This window comes from Falco biarmicus, chromosome 7, assembly GCF_023638135.1.
Source record: "Falco biarmicus isolate bFalBia1 chromosome 7, bFalBia1.pri, whole genome shotgun sequence".
NCBI lineage: Eukaryota > Metazoa > Chordata > Aves > Falconiformes > Falconidae > Falco > Falco biarmicus.
The window spans coordinates 34,687,621-34,705,704 of NC_079294.1; the positions used below are offsets into that span (position 1 = coordinate 34,687,621).

The 18,084-nt window shown below is 44.2% G+C and overlaps 1 protein-coding gene across 5 annotated transcripts in view; it reads right to left on the bottom strand.

Moving 5' to 3' along the window:
- BCL11B (BCL11 transcription factor B) overlaps window positions 1–18,084 on the bottom strand; it is a 96,976-nt gene that overhangs the window by 46,761 nt on the left and 32,131 nt on the right. For 3 of the 5 annotated variants that reach the window (XM_056346654.1, XM_056346656.1, XM_056346657.1), the window contains exon 3: window positions 6,796–7,011. The exons of the other annotated variants lie outside the window; for them this stretch is intronic. In XM_056346654.1, coding sequence (XP_056202629.1) covers window positions 6,796–7,011 — 216 coding nt within the window. The remainder of the gene's footprint in view (window positions 1–6,795; window positions 7,012–18,084) is intronic. 5 annotated transcript variants of the gene reach the window in all.

Sequence of the window (18,084 nt, forward strand, 5' to 3'; positions counted from 1 at the left end):
CATGCATGTGTATTAAAAAAAAAAAAAAAATCAGCTCTTAGAAAGCTGGTGTGTTGCCCAACCAAAAGGCAAGGCACCTGACGAACACTACCCCTAATTTTGTTGCTTTGTAGGTGATTGCTTCCTTCCTTCTCTTCGTGCCGTTGATTTCTTCTCTCTTTAGGAAGCGTTCACCAAGAAGCATTCAACTCCCTGAAAAGGGTGGGAAGGAGGTGGCAGCAGGGAGAGGCTGGTCCTATCCTGCAAACCATCCCAGTGGTTACTCTGCTGCAGAAACATGAAAGTTCTGCTTGTGAATACAAACAACGCACCATGCTACAACTTCAAAAATAGGTCTGCTCCTCCTTTGGACAGCCGAGGTGCTTCTGGACATATCGGCTACCGAAAGCTGCACAGTGGTGCCCAAACCTTGCCTACTGCGCACCAGTAAAGCAGTCTTTATCTGTGCTGGTGTCTTCTGGAAACCACTGCACGCCAAGAAAAAAAGACGACTGATTTGTTTGGGTCTTCTGTCAAAGCAGCAGGCACCTTGCCATCAGTTGTGCCACTTTGTAACCAAGCTACTCTCTCCTTTCCAAACCACTGATACTCCCAAATATTTAATGAATCAAGGGGGGGGGACGGGGGTTATTATTAACAGGAACAACACGGCACAAGAAAGGAGCCCTGTAAAAAAAAAAACTGCTCAGTGAGATAGAACAGAGATGTCCTTCCCTTGCTTTCTCCTAACCTCCCCTTTTGCCTTATCTCCCACCTGATACCAAAGCCTGTTCATGCTTTAACAAAGATGGATCAGTCACTGTGCAGTCCCAGGTACTTACCTATACTCTGAAGTCACCTACTCATAACCCGCCAAACTCCAAAAGGAAATAAATTCATTCATTCCAATAAGCAAATTATAAAATCACCTTCATCCATCTTGTTCCTATATTTTAAAATTTTATTGTGGCCAGAGAATTGCTGGTTAGGCATTACCCTTCCCCCACTCACACATACACACTTTAAAAATGCAAAATCTAGACCTCTATTTCAATATTTCTGATGTCAGTGACCGGTGTCGGCTCTCCCCATACAGTAACTGCTTTAAAGCGCTGCATACAGCACTGCATTAAAAATTAATTACACATGCTATTTTATTGATAGTGCATAATGTAATGAGCACCAGCTGTGCTAAACATCCAAACTCCTTTTTAAGACAGCTATAAAAAAAGAAAGAAACTGCACTTCCAAATGCTTCTCCTGTCAGAGGAGAAAAACAGCAACATCTTGGATGGATTTGAAACAGGATTCTTTGATTTAGCTCTCCATTTGGAGCGTTTGAAGAGTTCAGACTCTCGGGCTCAGCATAGTGGTATGCGATTGAGTTAACTCTCTCAATGTTGGAGCCATTGTCTTTGCAGCAGGCAACGTTGCCTTGAACCTTTTGTCCCAAGATTACCAGATTCAGTTCCACCCGTTAATATTGCAATTAAGGGCTTTTCTTTTTTCCTGGGATGTCTGGAAATGGCAGGCATCCAGTTTAAAGCACCTTTAAATATCGCTGTTGCTCCTGCTGGTTCTTATCTTGACATAATTAGGACTTGCAAAGTTATAGCAATCGGGCGTCTGTCTAGAACAAAGCCTCAGCCATGCTCAAATTGCCAGCACTGCTGCCCCATGCAGCACCCTAATTTTAGCTATCTCTTTGCCATCTTAAGGTCTCTTCACTGCCTCTTGACAAACACACTCTTCAGTCAAAAAATCAGTTTGTGATTAGATCCATCTATTTTGAGTTTGGATCTGATTTTAATATCTGGTGAGACAGAGAGCTGCATAGACAGACAGGTCACATATGATTTTAATACTTGGATAGATGGATGAACACATAGATTGATAGATAGATGAAAAGAGGGATGCATACAGTCAGACTGATGCATTACACTTTTTAGTATATACATCTCTCACACCTCCCTGAACTCTGTGAGTTCTGTCCACAAAGTCAATTCTACTATAGCATGCATTAAATATTTCACTAAAATAAATAAATACAAGCAACCATGACTAATAGGAACATCTCTCCTGAATGTTAGACAGTACTTTATGCAAACCTTTACGCAGCAAAACTAAAAGATACATTTACAAAAGGTCTCAGGGAAACCTTAGATCTTTGCCCTCAGACACATATACCAAATTCCTCTTTCTCATCTCAAAAAAGGACCCAGTGCTGATCAGGAATCAAATTTTAATGGACTTTTCATTAATTTTTTTTGAGATTCCACTCAACAAAAAATGAAGAGTAGAGTATCAGCCATCGTCCTGGGACCTGATGAGTTAGTAGGTTTTTGCTGGATGAGTTTTCATTCTCCACTCTGATTACTGTTTTGTTTTCCATTGATCCTCCTGTGTTAATAAAACCCAGTCTGGAGTGAACAAAAGCTTGCTTCTTGTTCTAGTAAGAAGTGTGCCGAGTGCATACCATATCATTAACATAAAAGTTTTTGAAATAATACTGCTTTCTAGGCAGACTGTATTAATTGCATCAAGGTTTTTGCAGCCGGGTGGTCTAATCTAGCTCTTCTTATTGGCTGAAACCAGTTATAAAACTGACACAAAATGAATATAGTGATACAATTGAAGGAGGGAAAAGTATTCTTTTTAAACCCATTATTTACTTACAGGTACTCCTTTTATCTTTACTGTCACCTTAATCTTTGCCAAGAAAAGACCAGCCGAGTTAAACAATGCATTAAGTAGAAATTCAGTAGCCAAGTAAATTGGTATTAACTTTACAAGATGACACTGATTTTCAGAACATTCTAATGACCAATACAGCTGATTCCTTGAAAAAACAGGAGCTTATTCCTCTCTTCTGAGCTATTGCTCCATGCCTTCCTCTATTTTAGATCCTAAACTTCACAGCCCTCTTCATTAATCACTGCTGTCCATGCACACTTGCTGGTTTTATATATGCAACTAAGTACCATAATTGTTTTCCACCTCTTCCATCGGCCTACATGCAGGAAGGAAGCAGTTTCACTGGTGAGCTGAATATATGTGTATTGGACAGATTTAATTATCTTTACGGAGGTATATAAACCCTCACTTGTGGGCCCAGGTCCAAAGATTTTTGGATCAGGTACATATCTGAATGCACACGTATGGGATAAATTATTGTCTGTGCCATTACAAACCCCTTTGTCTTATGCTGATTGTAATTCCATCTCTGGGGTTTTTGCATGTAGTATCTTCAGGGCAGGGACTTTTTTCTTTGGAGATCACACTGTAAAGTGCCATGCACTTCTGCGCTGAGATTTTCAAAGCTCATTTCTCGTTAACTTTAATGGGAAATGGGCATCCAAATCTCTTAGGCAGCTTTGACAATTTAAGCCTTAATGTACAATATTAATAAATCAGCATCATAAAAAGAGCCTTATGAAGATGTATTGTGAAAAAATAGCCCCACAAAAAGCATTGCAGTGTATGTGTGCACGCATACAGGCATATACTTTTCTTTACATAATTACGTCTCTCAACAATCATTTGCATGCCTCTGTTATGCGAAAAAAAACCTGTGTGTGTTTTACAGTTACTCTGAGCAGTTGCAATTCATTGAAATGAAATAAAAAGCAGGCTCAAAAAAGCACCCTGATCTGGCAAGGGGTAAAGCAAAATGAATGCTTTGCCCATTTGTATTTTAGATCCAAGCTACACAACCCTGTGAATTTCATGACTCTATTCCAACTTCTAATTAAATAGGCACTAAAAACATTTAAATGGGAGAACCCAATTGAACAGACAGAAGCCTCTGAGGCAAAAAATAAATAAATAAAGAGACTGAGAGAGAGATTGTTCCAGGGGTAGATTTTTTTTTTTTAAATCACATGGAAAAACATAGACCTTTACTCCCAAATTCCTCATCCTGTGGTACCCTGAACACAAAGAACTGAACAGAGACAGAAGGGACCATGATCAGCACCAGCCGAGCAACACAGTGGACACCCAAGCAGACTTCCCAGCGTCATTTACTGTGATTGAAACTACTGTCAGCAGTACGTTCTCTAAAGATCGCAAACAGCTCTGGATGAGGCAGCACAGCTTCCCCTGTGCATGACTGAACACTACTCAGCATGCTGGGCAATTGCTCTTATCTAGGTCGGAGATTTATTTCCAAATGCAGTTTTCACACGCGCATACCCCAAATCCCACCGGCAGCCAGAAGTTTAGATTCTCCAGCACAAAACTGCTGGGACTCTTGAGGGCCCGATATGTGAGTGCTCAGCAGAGATTTGGGAGTACCTGCAACTTCAAGCCTTCAGAGTCACAGCCTGCTTGAGAACTGCATGGAAAAACTCCAGGTCCTGAATTAAATGAATGCTGAAAAACAGGAAAGGTAAGAAATGATGAAGGAGGAGGAGAGGCGGGAACTGTTGATGGCTTTTGTTCAAAGAAGGAAACAATTCCTCAGAAGCAAGAACAGGGCTGACAGAATAAAAGGCTAATCAAGTCAGAAAGACAAGCAGATCTCTAAAGCTGGAGCAAGTGACTGTTGTAAATGTCTATATTAACAAAGAGGGCACAATGCAGGGATCGTCACTAGATTATTAGTCAACACAAAGAACTCTTTTTTCTTTTATTTCCACAAAACATTTGGGGGGCTAGAATGATCCCGTAACCCTTACCACAGGGTTTAAACCATGCCCAGGCTCATATACAGTGAACGCTATAGGAGCTAAGAAAGAGTTAAGTAGACATAATCTCCTTTTTCTAGGGAAGAAAATGTTTCTTTCAAGCAGACCTTGACCAGCTACTGTCATAAACATGTAGCATGAACTTTGATATAACCTATTCTCTAAGTGCTGCAGACTGCAGCAGTAATTACAGGAAGCCATGATAACAAGCCTCTCTCTCCACAGAGCTGGCACCGCTCTCCCAGCAAACAGGCAATACTGAAAACTCACAGTGCACAACTCCAAAGTGAGAACTCAAAGTACGCAAAGTACAAAAGCCTCACCTTCCCACATTTTTTAATATTGCTTCCTTTTCTATTTTTAGTTGTACTTGCTTCCCTCCCTACTATCTGCTGGCATCAGAAGCAACAGGGAAGCAGGGCATCCAGTTCAGTTACAGCTACCTGCCTACCAGAGGCACCTCTGTGCATGCTGCACCAGCAAAGACAGAACAGCAAAACATGAGATCAGTTCCAGCTTGGTTTGCTTGTTACAGGGAGGAGGGAAGGGGGGAGGCAGGGGAGCTATCTCACTTTCTGCTCCAGCGCTTACCATTCAGAAGAGCCCATCTCTACACCCACCTCAGGCCAGTTGGTCAATCTGATGAGGCTGATTAATCCAGCATCGCCCCCATGCTGCGTACAGCAGCTCACATAAGAAATCTGACCAAATGCCCCACACGGTGCATTGCTGCAAGCCCAGTGCCTGCGCCTCAACACAAGTGGCTGGGTGCAGGCTGAGCCTCTCCCAGGCAGCACGGGAGCCTTCCTCACATGCCCTGAGCTTCACCCAGGGTCAAAACAGGACCCTGCAGAATGCTCTCAGCTTCATCTCAAGAATATTTTATCTTTCAAGACCAAGGGTTTCCAAGATGCAAATTTAAATTCCTTTCAAAACTTTTTGTTTCACTTTATTACAGCAGTGGGAGATGTACAGGGACATTCTCAGGAGATATAGCGTACTGCAGCCAGGTGGTACCACTTCTTGTGGAAGGAAAAAGCTGAGCACAGCAAAGTTTTGCCAGCTGCAGGGGGACATGAGGAGTCATTTCCCAAAGGCTTTTACTCCTGACAGTCATTGCTGTCTTTCTAAATCCTCTGGTCCTCATGCATTACTTATCCAGCATCATTCTGGCAACTCCCTATTAAAACTTCACACACGTTAGCATGAATGAGGGCTGCAGGATTTGGCCCACCACAGTGAGATTCCATAAACACTTGTGGATTTTGCCACAGCTGTATTTTCTTTTAAGACCTACCCATTTTCACCTCTTCAGCCCGCAGTTCACCATAGACCCAATCTTGCAACTGAGCCATGCTCAGAAACACCCACTGATTTCAAAGAGATCACTGGGTTTTAAATGATGGGGTCTGGCAACAATATGTCCGTGTCCTCTTTGGCTAGCTCGCTGCACCCTCATTTCCACATCACTTTCCCCTCCTCGCGGTGGCAAAAGTCAGGCATCCAAAAGGAATAAAGGAAAGAAAAGCTGATGGGGGAGAGGCAAGGGATGTGTGGCAAGTTACCAAGGAGCGTTTTCTCAAAACAAGGGAGAAAATGGCATGGAGCACATACATCCTGTGTGCACATGGACGCAGAGGAGAGCCTTTAATATGAATGACTGGGGGGGTGGGGGTGGGGAGGGGGGGGGGGGATGGGGGGAGGGGGAAAAAAAGGAGGGAAAGAAAAAAAAAAACCCTCAGATGTTAAATGTTATCCAATTAAGCTTAAAATAAACAGCCCAGAGAGATGAAATCTTGATACTGGGGTATCATGTTCTGTGAGGAGTCTCAGGCATTTGTTCACAATGTGGCACAAATGGCCCAGTCATGGCTGCCAGTGACAGCTGAAGGTGGGAAGGCAGGAGGGGAGGGATGGGGAAATGGAAGGATTTGCACACCCTTTCCCCCTCCCCATCCTCCACTGGGGTGGAGGGGGAAGGAGGAAGGGGAGAGGGATAGTTTAGGGCATTTTCTCTGCCTTCCCCACGCAACCCAGCAAAGGCAGCTCTCCCACAGCAAAGACGACATCACTTGGCAGCACTACTGACCTTCAGATAGCAACAAAAAAAAAAAAATGTTTCTATTACCTGACAACTGACAATGACATCCAAATGTGCCTGACGTCTCAGTCTGAATCTCAGTCTGAGTCCCGCCAACTGAGACTGCACGTGCACCACAGCAGGGCAGGCTAAGGCAGGGCGGGAGGGAGGCCAGTGCGCGGAGAGGTGACGTGATCACGGATGTGTGAGGGTGGGAGGAGGCAGCTATGGGAGCCCCCGGCAGGTTTGCAGGCCTGGACGGCCCTGGAGAAAAAACAATAGAAAAAACTGTCAGTCGGATCTAAGTTTGAAGGGACAGAGGAGGCATCATCAGGGGAAACAGGTGAGGCGGGGGCTGGCTGCCTAACGCACAACACGCTTGGTCTGAACCCCTCTCTGGTCTGGCTGAGGCTGGCGGGCTCGCGCCGGGCAGGGAAAGAGCAAGAAGAGACCTGGGGGACCCACGAACCAAGGCTGGGGGCCCACGGAGGGCATGGAGAGGCATGAAGTGGAGGGGACAGGCGGCCCTGGCATGGAGCAGAGCTGGAGGGGGGCAGACATCGCCACCGGCACTTGCTCAGGGACCGAATCAAAAGGGGGATTATTGTTTTACGGCTGTGTTAATGCATTGAGCCGACACAAAACTGGGCAGGCTTTCTGCCGAGCCGCCACTGAAGTGGGCTCCACACACCAGCCTGGACAAAGTGCAGTGACTTAGAGCTCAAATGGCTTCAGCGAGGTGCCAGGAGCCGAGCTCCCAGAAGGAAGCATTGGCGGCTGCTGTGCTGCCTTCCCGCTTGAGCTGCGGCCAGTTGTGCATTTTGCATGCCCCGATTATGCAAGCTGCTTCCCTATTGAGCCTGCGAAGAATGGAGCAACCTTTTTCCTGGTAGCTAAAAGAGGATATTGTAACCTCCAACCGTATTATTTATTTTTAACCCCTCTAGGAATCACCTACCATTTAAAAGCTGTATTTAAGAGTTTTCTCCTGCTCCACTAGAAATGCTCGCTCCTCCTGGCACTAGTCCAAACTGAGTTCTGCGGCTTTGAAAAACTAAGATACAAGTCTTAAATATCGATCTAAACCTGCACAAATACAGGCACACACGCGTGCACACACACAGAATCAGGTATGAGTCACATTTTTGGCTGGTGCAAATTAGCAGAGTTTAAAGGGAAGTTGAGCAAATGCCACCACTTTACATCCACAGAGAATCCACCCCCTTCATTTAAAACTATGCCTACCACTTAATTATTAAATAAAGGGTAGCTACTAATCAAGGGCAGTTTCTAAATGAAGATATGTGGTGGAGTGGTCGCCATTAAAAAACTGGCATTTGCCAACAGTTACCGCACAGTGGTAGATCAGAAACCACAGTTTCCCCCTGTATTTAGATCAGGAAATATGTGTGTTAATTGTGGGGTATCTTCTGGCAAATGGTCTTTTTTTTTTTAATGGCGGCAATTCTGGCTGCACATGCATGTGCGCCTTGCAGATACACACAGGCACCGTGGCAGCAAGGAGAAATATTTATCTGTGTTCCTTCCAATATTTTCCAAGGGACCCTTTCCACCTTGAGAGTCCTGATTCGGAAACTAGGCCTGCATGTTGATCTGACAGCTACACATGAGGCAAACAGGGATACTTCATCCTTGGCACAGCATCCAGCACTCCAGTCTGCAAGGACTGCATTTGATTTTGTCGTTTATCTTAAATGGCTAAGAGACCACCAGTGCAAAACATTTGTGTGAAGCTTTTGCCAAAACCACAAGTGAAGAGTCTAAATTCCCTGTGTAAATACTTGAGCTTCAAGCATCACGACAAAATTTGTGCTCTTTTGTGAGGACTGGTTTCAAATAGAAGCCATCTCTGTGGCTTGTGGGACAAGGAAGGATTTTTTATTTTAGGGGACCAGTTCCTTGGCTTTTGTAACTGTTTGATCTCCCTGGAAGTAGTACACAAGCAGTAATGATAACTACTATCCAGACCATACCTATGTTGCATTTTGGGCAGGGTTGTATACTAGGTATGTAGAAACTGATGTCAGACAGAGATTTCTGTGTGTTTATGGACCACTCTACTGTCACTGTAACATGAATGACAAGTTCGGGTTTTTTATAAAACAAGCTAAGACTAACAGATTCCCTCCAATGACTTAATTATATATTATATTCCTAATATTATAAAAATAACTAGGCTAGCATAGGCTATGTCGAGCTGCCTGGGCACTCATCCTTGCTGGGAAAGTTGTGAGCTTGAAATCGGGATTTAGAGTAGGACCACAGGGCAGCAGCTACATCTCACATTACACCTAGACGTGTCTGTGGCCCCACCATGACTAAGGTCCTGCAGTCACTCATCCCTCTGCACGTTGTGGTGCCATACTAGAGGTCTGGAAGGAGCTCATCACACAGAGGAACTATATGAAGCCAGGCAAGCGTACCATCAACCGCAACTGCACGGGGTTTTAATGTGGAAGTGCATGGGTCCTTGCACTCACCACCACCCTGAGAGCAACAGCCTCTCCTCTAGTCCCAGTGGGCTGCACCTGCCCATTGGCAATGAATTTGATACAGTTTGCATAGCCCTGAGGTGTCCAAGAAGATGCTAAGAGCTCACCAAGTGGGTACAGGGAGGCCCTCCCTGCTCTTGTGTAATACATCTCCTCTAGTGTAGAAGGGGAATTAAGGCTTCAAAGAGGAGGTTTCTAATCATCTGGGCAAAGGGATCCTGTAAGAGCCTTCTGACAGAGGTACTGGGGGCAAGCCAGCAATCCACTTTAACAAGGTACCTAACAAATTTATGGGAAGGACTATATGAATGAGCTGCCAATGAATGGTTGGAACTTAACATGTCACTCAGAAGGTGTTTTTATGTCCTTTGATGTATATACAAGGAAATATAAAAAGCACTAACCTATTATTAGAAAGGAAAGGGTTAGTAAGGGAGAGGAAGAATGGACAAAGAGAGACTCCGGCAGATGCTCAGGGAATCCCACCACCACTCCTGAGTCCAGCACTAAGAGGCAAAGACTGCGGGGCTACCAGACCAGGTGGCTGAGTCTGCCCCTACAAGCAAAGTAAAATCAGGTGATTCCTCCTCCTCTTTGCCACCACTTTAGGGTTTGCTCCTTTGTCACAAATCAGGACAGTCCTATCTAGAATGAGATCGGTGGCAAATCATGAAGGGGAATCATACCTACTGGCCTCAAGGAAATGCACAGAGAAAAGGGGAGCTCCACCATTAGGTACGTGATACATTTTCATAGCTATAAAAAGAGGAACAGTGGTGCCCAGAAACACTCAGCTTGTGTTTGCTAGCAACATGTTCATGTTTTACCTCTCCAGCTCCTCTTCTGTGGGATTTTTCCCCATAAAGGCTCTATCTAAAGCTGAAAATGAAGACAGGGGCTCTATCATTCTTCAGCTTAATTGCTACAGGTGATGGACAAACACAAAATGAACAAACAGACAAAAAGATAAACAAATACGGATAGGTAGACAGACGGTATCCTAAGGTGGTGCTGAGACTTTTCTGCCTCAACCCGTGCAGCACCAGGCAAGGGAGGGGAGCCAGTCTCTGGCATTCTATGGCAAATTGACCACATCGTGTTGCACAAAGGTTTCAAAAAGCAAACACCCCTGCAAGCCACCCCTGACTGCCGCAAAGTGCACAGCAACAACGAGCACTAAGGGAAAGCAGACCACAAGAACTGCATTGCAATCCTGGAGGCAAATACCCAATCCGGATAGGGCGAACAGGCGCACACATGCAGCTCTGTGTTGCTCAGACATCGCTGACACGATGTGCGAGGCTCGATTTTCCTCTTGGTCAGCCCTGGGAAATCACTCACCTGCACTGCAGATCTCAATTATATATTCTGCATTCAGTCTGCACAGATGTGAAGGGGAGTTTTGCACGTAGCACAAGTGTGAAACATGCACAGGGACTGTCACCATGTAAATAAAAGATCTGCATTGCTGATGGTAAAGGAGAATTTTGTCCTCATGCTTAAACAAACTCAGCGTATACTCAGTGCCTTTACATGGCAGTAGCTCACAGGTTATATTGACTCCTATGCACACAGCTAAGAGTAATATTTTTTTCTCTCTGCTATTTTTAAACTTGCAAAGAAGAAAACAAGGTAAACTGGACATGACCTCAGAAGATGGAAATGAGCATAAGAGCCTAGATGAATGTGACAAAAGCCACAATCAAGGCATAAACTGCATCTTTTTGTTGTCCCTCTCCCTGAGCCTAAGCATAACTGGCTATATGATACGGTATATGTAAACCACCATGCTCCTCTGGCACACCTGCAAGAAAAGTCCCTGAGCAAAGCACAAAGATGAAGCCACAAGCAACTCTCACAATGTCCCACCTCAGCACGGTTTAGACCAGGGGACCCGATTTGAATTTAAGAGAACTTGCTTTACGTCTCACATCACATGTAAATGCAGGCACACGTAGCTGGTGCCTCCCTGGGGGTGCTGTGTGCTTGCAGGGGTGGGTGCCTGGGTGTGTATATGTGCACAGGCAGACGGGCAGGTGGTGCACAGGCAGACGCGTAAGCCACTTAACAGGGCTTGAACCAAGTTTTTCTGTGTGTCTCTCTGTGCCTGTCTGGTGATGGAAAATCAATCAATAGCTGGTTAGAGACTAAAGCTCAGCTCTATTATTAAAAAACTCTCTTTCAATAAAAAGAAAAACATCTGTTCAAACAGTGTATGGCTACAAATTCAGAGTGCAGGCTGCAGCCTCATCCCTACCCTGTGCAATTCATGTTCAGGGAGAGTACTGCAGATGTTTTGAGATGGGTTTTACATGTACCATTGCAGCAGCTTTGAACAGACACATCCAAAAGTGAAAGACAGATCTGTTCACTAATCTTTCCAAAAGATTTTTTCCCAAGCTTTTCCTAAAACTAGTTGTCTCATCTGTATTACACCCTCTCATATGGACCGTTCCCACCTGCTATTATTATCTTTCTACCATGTCTTTTCATACAGATACCAACAAGGCTGACAAAACAAATGTACACAAGCACACGTGTACACACACAGAGCATAGAGACACATGCACAAACGTTTCCAACAGCATCTAGCAGAGCAACGCATGCACACCCTGCAAGCGGCAGACAAACAGCACCCCCCAGGAAAGGCAGAACAACCCAGTGGTATAGGCAGACGTGCTATTATACACACTCGTGCACGGAGCGCGGCGCTCAGCCAGACACACCTGCACACCAGCCTTTTCCTCTTCCCCCAGCACACACACAGCAGTTTTGGTGCAGTTCCCCTGCACCAACTTATGATGCTAAGACTAAAACTTTGCTTGAGCTGGAAATGGAAAGGCTGCACTGGGGAGGGAAGGAGGAGGGCAGGGAAGAGATTTGTTGTATTTTGCTCAGGGATTTTTAGGGGGGGTGGGGGGGAAACAAGGATTCCCTTTGAATTGATACATTTCTTTTTCCCAAGAATTTCAAATGATAATGCATAAATGAGCCACAGATCAAGAACAGCGATGTGGTGAGCAAGAATGAGAGAGTGTGAGTGAGGGGCACTGGCACAGAAATTTGACAGTACCCCAACTCCCCCCCTTCCTCCCCCCATGCCAAGACATTAATTCTCACAAGTCGGAGAAAATTACTATGCATGAATGCAAAAAGCATGATCAGGAGTAATTAACATGGCTTCATATGCAAATTTTATTAATGCAGAAGTACAAAGTCATTATGCAAATGAAACTTACGTCAACTCTCTTGACAAATATTCATCTCTAAAGCTCAAGTTTCTCCCTTCTAATTTTTTTTTTTAAAATTTTTTGGTGTAAAACCAAAAAAAAAAAGTGACGAGGACTGTTTGACAAGTTTGCAAAGTTGTTTTTCAACGGGATAAATTTATTCTTGCATTGTTGATATTTTTTTTTGTTGTTGTTGTTGGCAGGTACACGACAGCTCATGGAGGAGAGCGGGAGGATGGGGGACGCGGGCTACCAGCAGCAGGCAGCCAATCAAAACGCCAGCGGCTGTAATGAGCGCGATTGATGACTGTTTGGCTTTACTGCAGGGTAATGAACTAGAATCCAGTCTGAGGAGGAAAAAAATATGAATATTCATGAAGCTGTGCTCCTGCCTTTGATGATTAAAGAAATTTTTAATATTCAAATAAGCGCTTGCCAAGTGATTAACAAAGAACAAGCACGCAGGAATATGGAAATGGAGCTGTGGAAGATTTGGGAGTCACAGTCTGTGCAGAAAAGACAGCAGAAATTTCATAAACAAGATAGGCAGATAACCCAATTCAAATCTGAGCAAATAAAGGGGGGAAAAATCTCCTTCTTTTTCATCAGTTTGGGTATTGTATCAGTCACTTTGTTTTAGGGTGCGAAGGAGAACAAAAGCAACCGATGCAATAAGACAGGGGAAAAATCCAAACCCTGAGAAACCCAACCCAGCAATTACAAAGTAAGAATCCTGGGTGAGAAACCGATAGGAAAATGATGGCTAAGTCCACTGTCTGCTGTGGGCTATTGCTTTTCAAAAGCAGGTGCCTGCCTGATGCTGAGAGCATACCAGCTACTGAGAACCACCAACTTGTTGTATACGACAGGCAGGAGTCGAAAGTGTCCCAAAATAACAGACTGGTCCCTGCAGTTAAACCCCCTTCCTTGGCTAGAGGGTGCACTGTGGGGTTTGACAGTGTCTGGGAGAGGAGGGAGGGAGTATAAGAGAAAGAAGAAATATTTTTGCTGGGGGGGGACAGGAGACAACAAAAAAAAGTGCAAAAGGAGGATGCAAGAAGGTCTCAGCTGCCCACCCTGGTAATCAGTTGGTAAGAAATGTGTTTTCCACGTCTGAGCCAGAAAAGGTCCTTCACTCCCCACAGGTTTCTGAACAAGGATACAAAACCCCAGCCACATTACAAAATGTCTGATAAGTTCAGGCTCTCACAGTTTAATAGCTTCACTAAGGATTCACACGGAAGCACATAATAACAATATTAGCTGCTAAAATGACTTTGCAGTTAAAATACATCTAATTAGCAGCCAGCGACATCCTTTTTTTTTTTTGGGGGGGGGGGGGGGCAGGGCAGGGGGAGCGGGGTGTGTGTCTTTCTTTGGAAAAACAGTTAACTTCAGGGCTACTTCATACCAGAATGAAATGCTATTGAGCTCTTTCTGTTACTCAAAAGCCAGAGTAAGGCCGTCTTCAAGCTCTTAGGGCACTGGAAAACCAACTCACCTTCTTTGTTATTAGATCCTGCGGTTTCACAGGCCTGTTTGGCTTTTCTGCAGATCTTTAAAATCTCTGGTTAATTATTTCCTATTTTAAAAACCTAAAGAAAGCATAGGCTAGGTACCACTTAATTATTAGCTGGTGTCTTCAGAATGTAACATTTCAACTCTACTTTAAAAAAAAAAATAGTAAAAGTAACAGCATGAGAACAATGCTACAAAATCTAGAAAATGGCCATGACTGGAACCTTCAGAGCTGCCATGAAAACACATCATGGAGCTAATGGGATTTTCCCCCCTATATCTGCTCCATTTTTGGAGATATAAAAATACCCACTATTGATGTACCACAGGAATAGAAAAGGGAAAAACAAAAGGAAAGGGGAAGGAGGGGGAGAAAAAAAAAAAGAAACGCCTAAACACAAGATAAGGTTAAACACCATGCAGGGGTATTGCTGGGAGTCTTTCCTCTGAATAATGCCAAGACCTTTCGAAGATGCCTGTTGTCTCTAGGTGTACGTGGGCGGGTGAAGTGTGATATTACATAACACACACGCAGCAGCGGCTGTGCACAACCGTACTGATTAAAACGCTTGACTGTGAAACTCAGCTCTCCATTTCCTGGGCTGTTCGTAGCTCGTGTCAGACCCTTGAAACACCATAAATGTTATCCTTTGTCTATGAGAATCCTTGGCTTTATTTTAATCAATGCATTTTCTTTTTTAATGACAGAGAAGCAACTACCAGCTCATACAGTTGGTTTCTTTGAAGCCCTTCTGAAATGGCAGTTGAGTTCTGCCATATAAATGTGAATACTTAATCTTTATGCCACATTTTCTTCCTTTCTTTAAAAGCACCGCATTTACATATTTCTGGAGAATAATGGTACTTCAGCAGGGCAGGTGAACACACATTTCTGCATATGGATTCAATGGGAAAAAGTATTAAGAGTCAATATCATAAAAATCAGCCCCCAAATTTAAGCGGCTTGAATTGAGCGCACAGCTGTGGTTGCCTGTCAGTACTTAGATGCTGTAATAATAATAACAACAACAATAATAACAATAATAATAATAATAAGCCTTTCATGTCTCTAGTGCCTTCCACACAAAGATCTGGAAGCACTTTACAAAGATAAATAAACTGAGCTTGGAACACCCCATGTGGTTAATAAATATCCTAATATATCTAAATATCCTGTTTTGAGCATGCAACTCTTCTCACTGCGTAAAAATCCACATTTTAGGTTGTCCATATATTTGTGCATGGTATTTGGAAGGCTGAGACATCCAAGGGCAGGCCGTGAAGATTTTTACTTACCTAAAAGACCATGTGGATTCCCAGAAGTAGCCCATACTATGCCTGCAAGATTGCTCATATAGTGTCAAAACCCATTTTTTAGGAAATGGGAGGGGGGTGTCATCACTGGACCTGCTCAGGGGCCGGGATGGGAGTCTCGCAGGGGCATCCAGGTGCCACATGGCAGCACTGGCAGCATCCCTGTAAGCCGGGTCCCTGCGGGGGCTCCTGCAGGAGTAGCCATCTCCCGTCCCACCTGATGCTCATCTAAACCAGCTCCTGGCCCCTTGTCTGTGCTTTGAACATGAAGCTAAGGAAAAAAGCAGAACAACTTGGCTCACCCCCATTAAACACACATGAAAAAAGGCTCTCGCCTACCCCAAGGCTGCATTCATTGCTTCCTCCTGCTGTGCCCTCTGCCCACCCTACCGACACAAGAGTTTGCCCCAGGATGACCATATCCCTCTGCTATGAGAGCAACCAAGAAGGAGAACAGGGGCAGGACTGGGCCTAAAAACATCATAAGGGATAAAGAAATACAGCATGTTGACAGACGTGACATAAAAGTAACACAGGAAAGCAGGGTGTTTTCTCATCTCAGCAGGGTGGTCTTGCAGACAAGGCTCTGGGCTGGGGAGTGGACTGGGGCACACACCTCAGGGCACAAGCCACCCAGTTACCACACATCCCCTCCTGCAGCGTGGCTCTCCCCATCCCTCTGCCTGTCTGGTCTGTTCAGCCCCAAAATGCTTCCAAGCTCTTGCTCCAGGGGTGCAGAGTGCCTAACACAATGGTGCCCTGATCTGAGTTGCAATGTCCAGAAGCTACCACAATAAACTAACAAATAGCAATAATCACCCTGATTTGTGGAGTATGCTTTCCAAAAGGCATAAAGGGTTGACAATAAACAGTTCATCAATTTTCCCAAGTTTGTTCCCCAACTCTTGTAATTAAGTCCTGGGGAGTTTCAATGGTTGTAAAAATCCTTGTGGGGATTAAAATTTTTAGGCCTGATTATACCATGAATATTTCTATATACCAGCAAATATTCCTGATGTAATTGAAACACATAGCCCCCCCAACAGACAATCGCAGCAATTTAACAAGCCCTGGAATTAATAAAGGAACTCAGCGGATAGAAAGAGCTGTTTCCAAAGGGCAAAATAATATATACAGGCAGCTAGAGAGAGAAATACCACTACAAATAATCAGAGGGCTTGACCACAAACACATGGTCAAGAGGCTAAAAGGAAGGAAGTGAACTGGACACAGAAGAGCCCAGATGGACAGGAGTCAGTAACACTGGTGGACTTCTCTGCCTTCGCCATTTGGGACTGAGCCCAGCTCACACCGGCAGATGCTGCACTGCACACGCGTATCCTCAGGCAGAGTATGGCCTCTGGAAAAAGAGAACCGCAGGATTTGCTGCTCAGGTAAGTACCTCTTCCTTGCTCAAAAGTTTGCCTTCAGCTAGTATTTTTGAAATCTGTCCCACAGTGAAAAAAAAAAACCAAACCCACACCACACACCACTGATAGAATTAGGCAGGATGAGCCTTTAGCAGCTCTTCAGCTGTTTGGTAGCAAAAACAATTCCTGGAAGGGGAGGGAACTTGGGGAGAGGCAGATGAAGTCACCCTGCTCCTCTGTGCCTCAGTCTCCCCATCTGTGAATATCAGCTAATGACATCCACCTGATTTAGTTAAATGTCCTGGAAACTAAAAAGACTCCATAACAGCAATATGTTAAGCAGTAGCACTGTTAACTGCTTCACTGCTGGAAATGTGAAGGAGGACCATCAGGTGATGCTGATGTCCCTGTAAAGCACAGATAGACAAACTTAATATACAGGCACAATTAGCTTTTGGAGAGAATCACAGCTCCTGTTTTCTTGGCTTACCCTTTGCCAAAGTAGGCATTTTATAAGTGCTATATTCCAATGTGAAAAAAACAGACTACCTGGCTAGTGTGAACACATACATTACATTTCAAGCAATATAAGTGTGTTTGAGGAGTCCCACTAACATGCATGTTTATGTTTCACAAATTTTCCTTTGTGTATGGAGCATGTTCACACTCAGAGCACTTCACCAACACCAAGCAAACTTAAACAAGCAAAGCAGGGCAAGTGATTAGGGCAGGGCGGGGACACAAGACACAGAGGTTTTTAAGATTATGATTCTTTTTGAATTTTGGATCTCTCAGGGGAAAAGCAATCCAGCTGCATGTGTACAAGCAGGCCCAAGTCTGATAACTGAATCTGTCAAATTAAATGACTGGAGCAATCAAAAAACAATCCACCAAACAAGGGGAACCCTGAGGATCTATCTAAAGCTTCAGTCCTCAATTTACTGGACACCAGCACAACAGAGTAAATAATACTCTCTGAATGGAAAAGAGGCTAGAAAATTAACTAGCTTTTAAATAACAAAAGAAAGCGGACAAATAAATCAGCAACCGGCAATCTAGTTCACACTATAATGTAAGTTAAAACAGGGAACTAATAAACCAATGTTTCATTTGCACAAGGAAGCATGTTGCAAACCTGCGCCCAATCCTGCTGCTAAATAGCACAATGAAAAGTTTCACCCAAAGACTAGGATCCCAGCAGAATTTGGCCCGTCACAAGTGCTAATTAGACAGGATAACTGAACCCTGCACCAGGAGAGGTAATACACAAGTAGGGTATAAAACAAACACCTTACCCCTTTCAGTATGACAAAACTGAGCAAAGCCAGCTACAGGAAACCAAGAACCATTCTACATACAGGACATTTTTTCTAAGGTATATTTTTTCTGGAC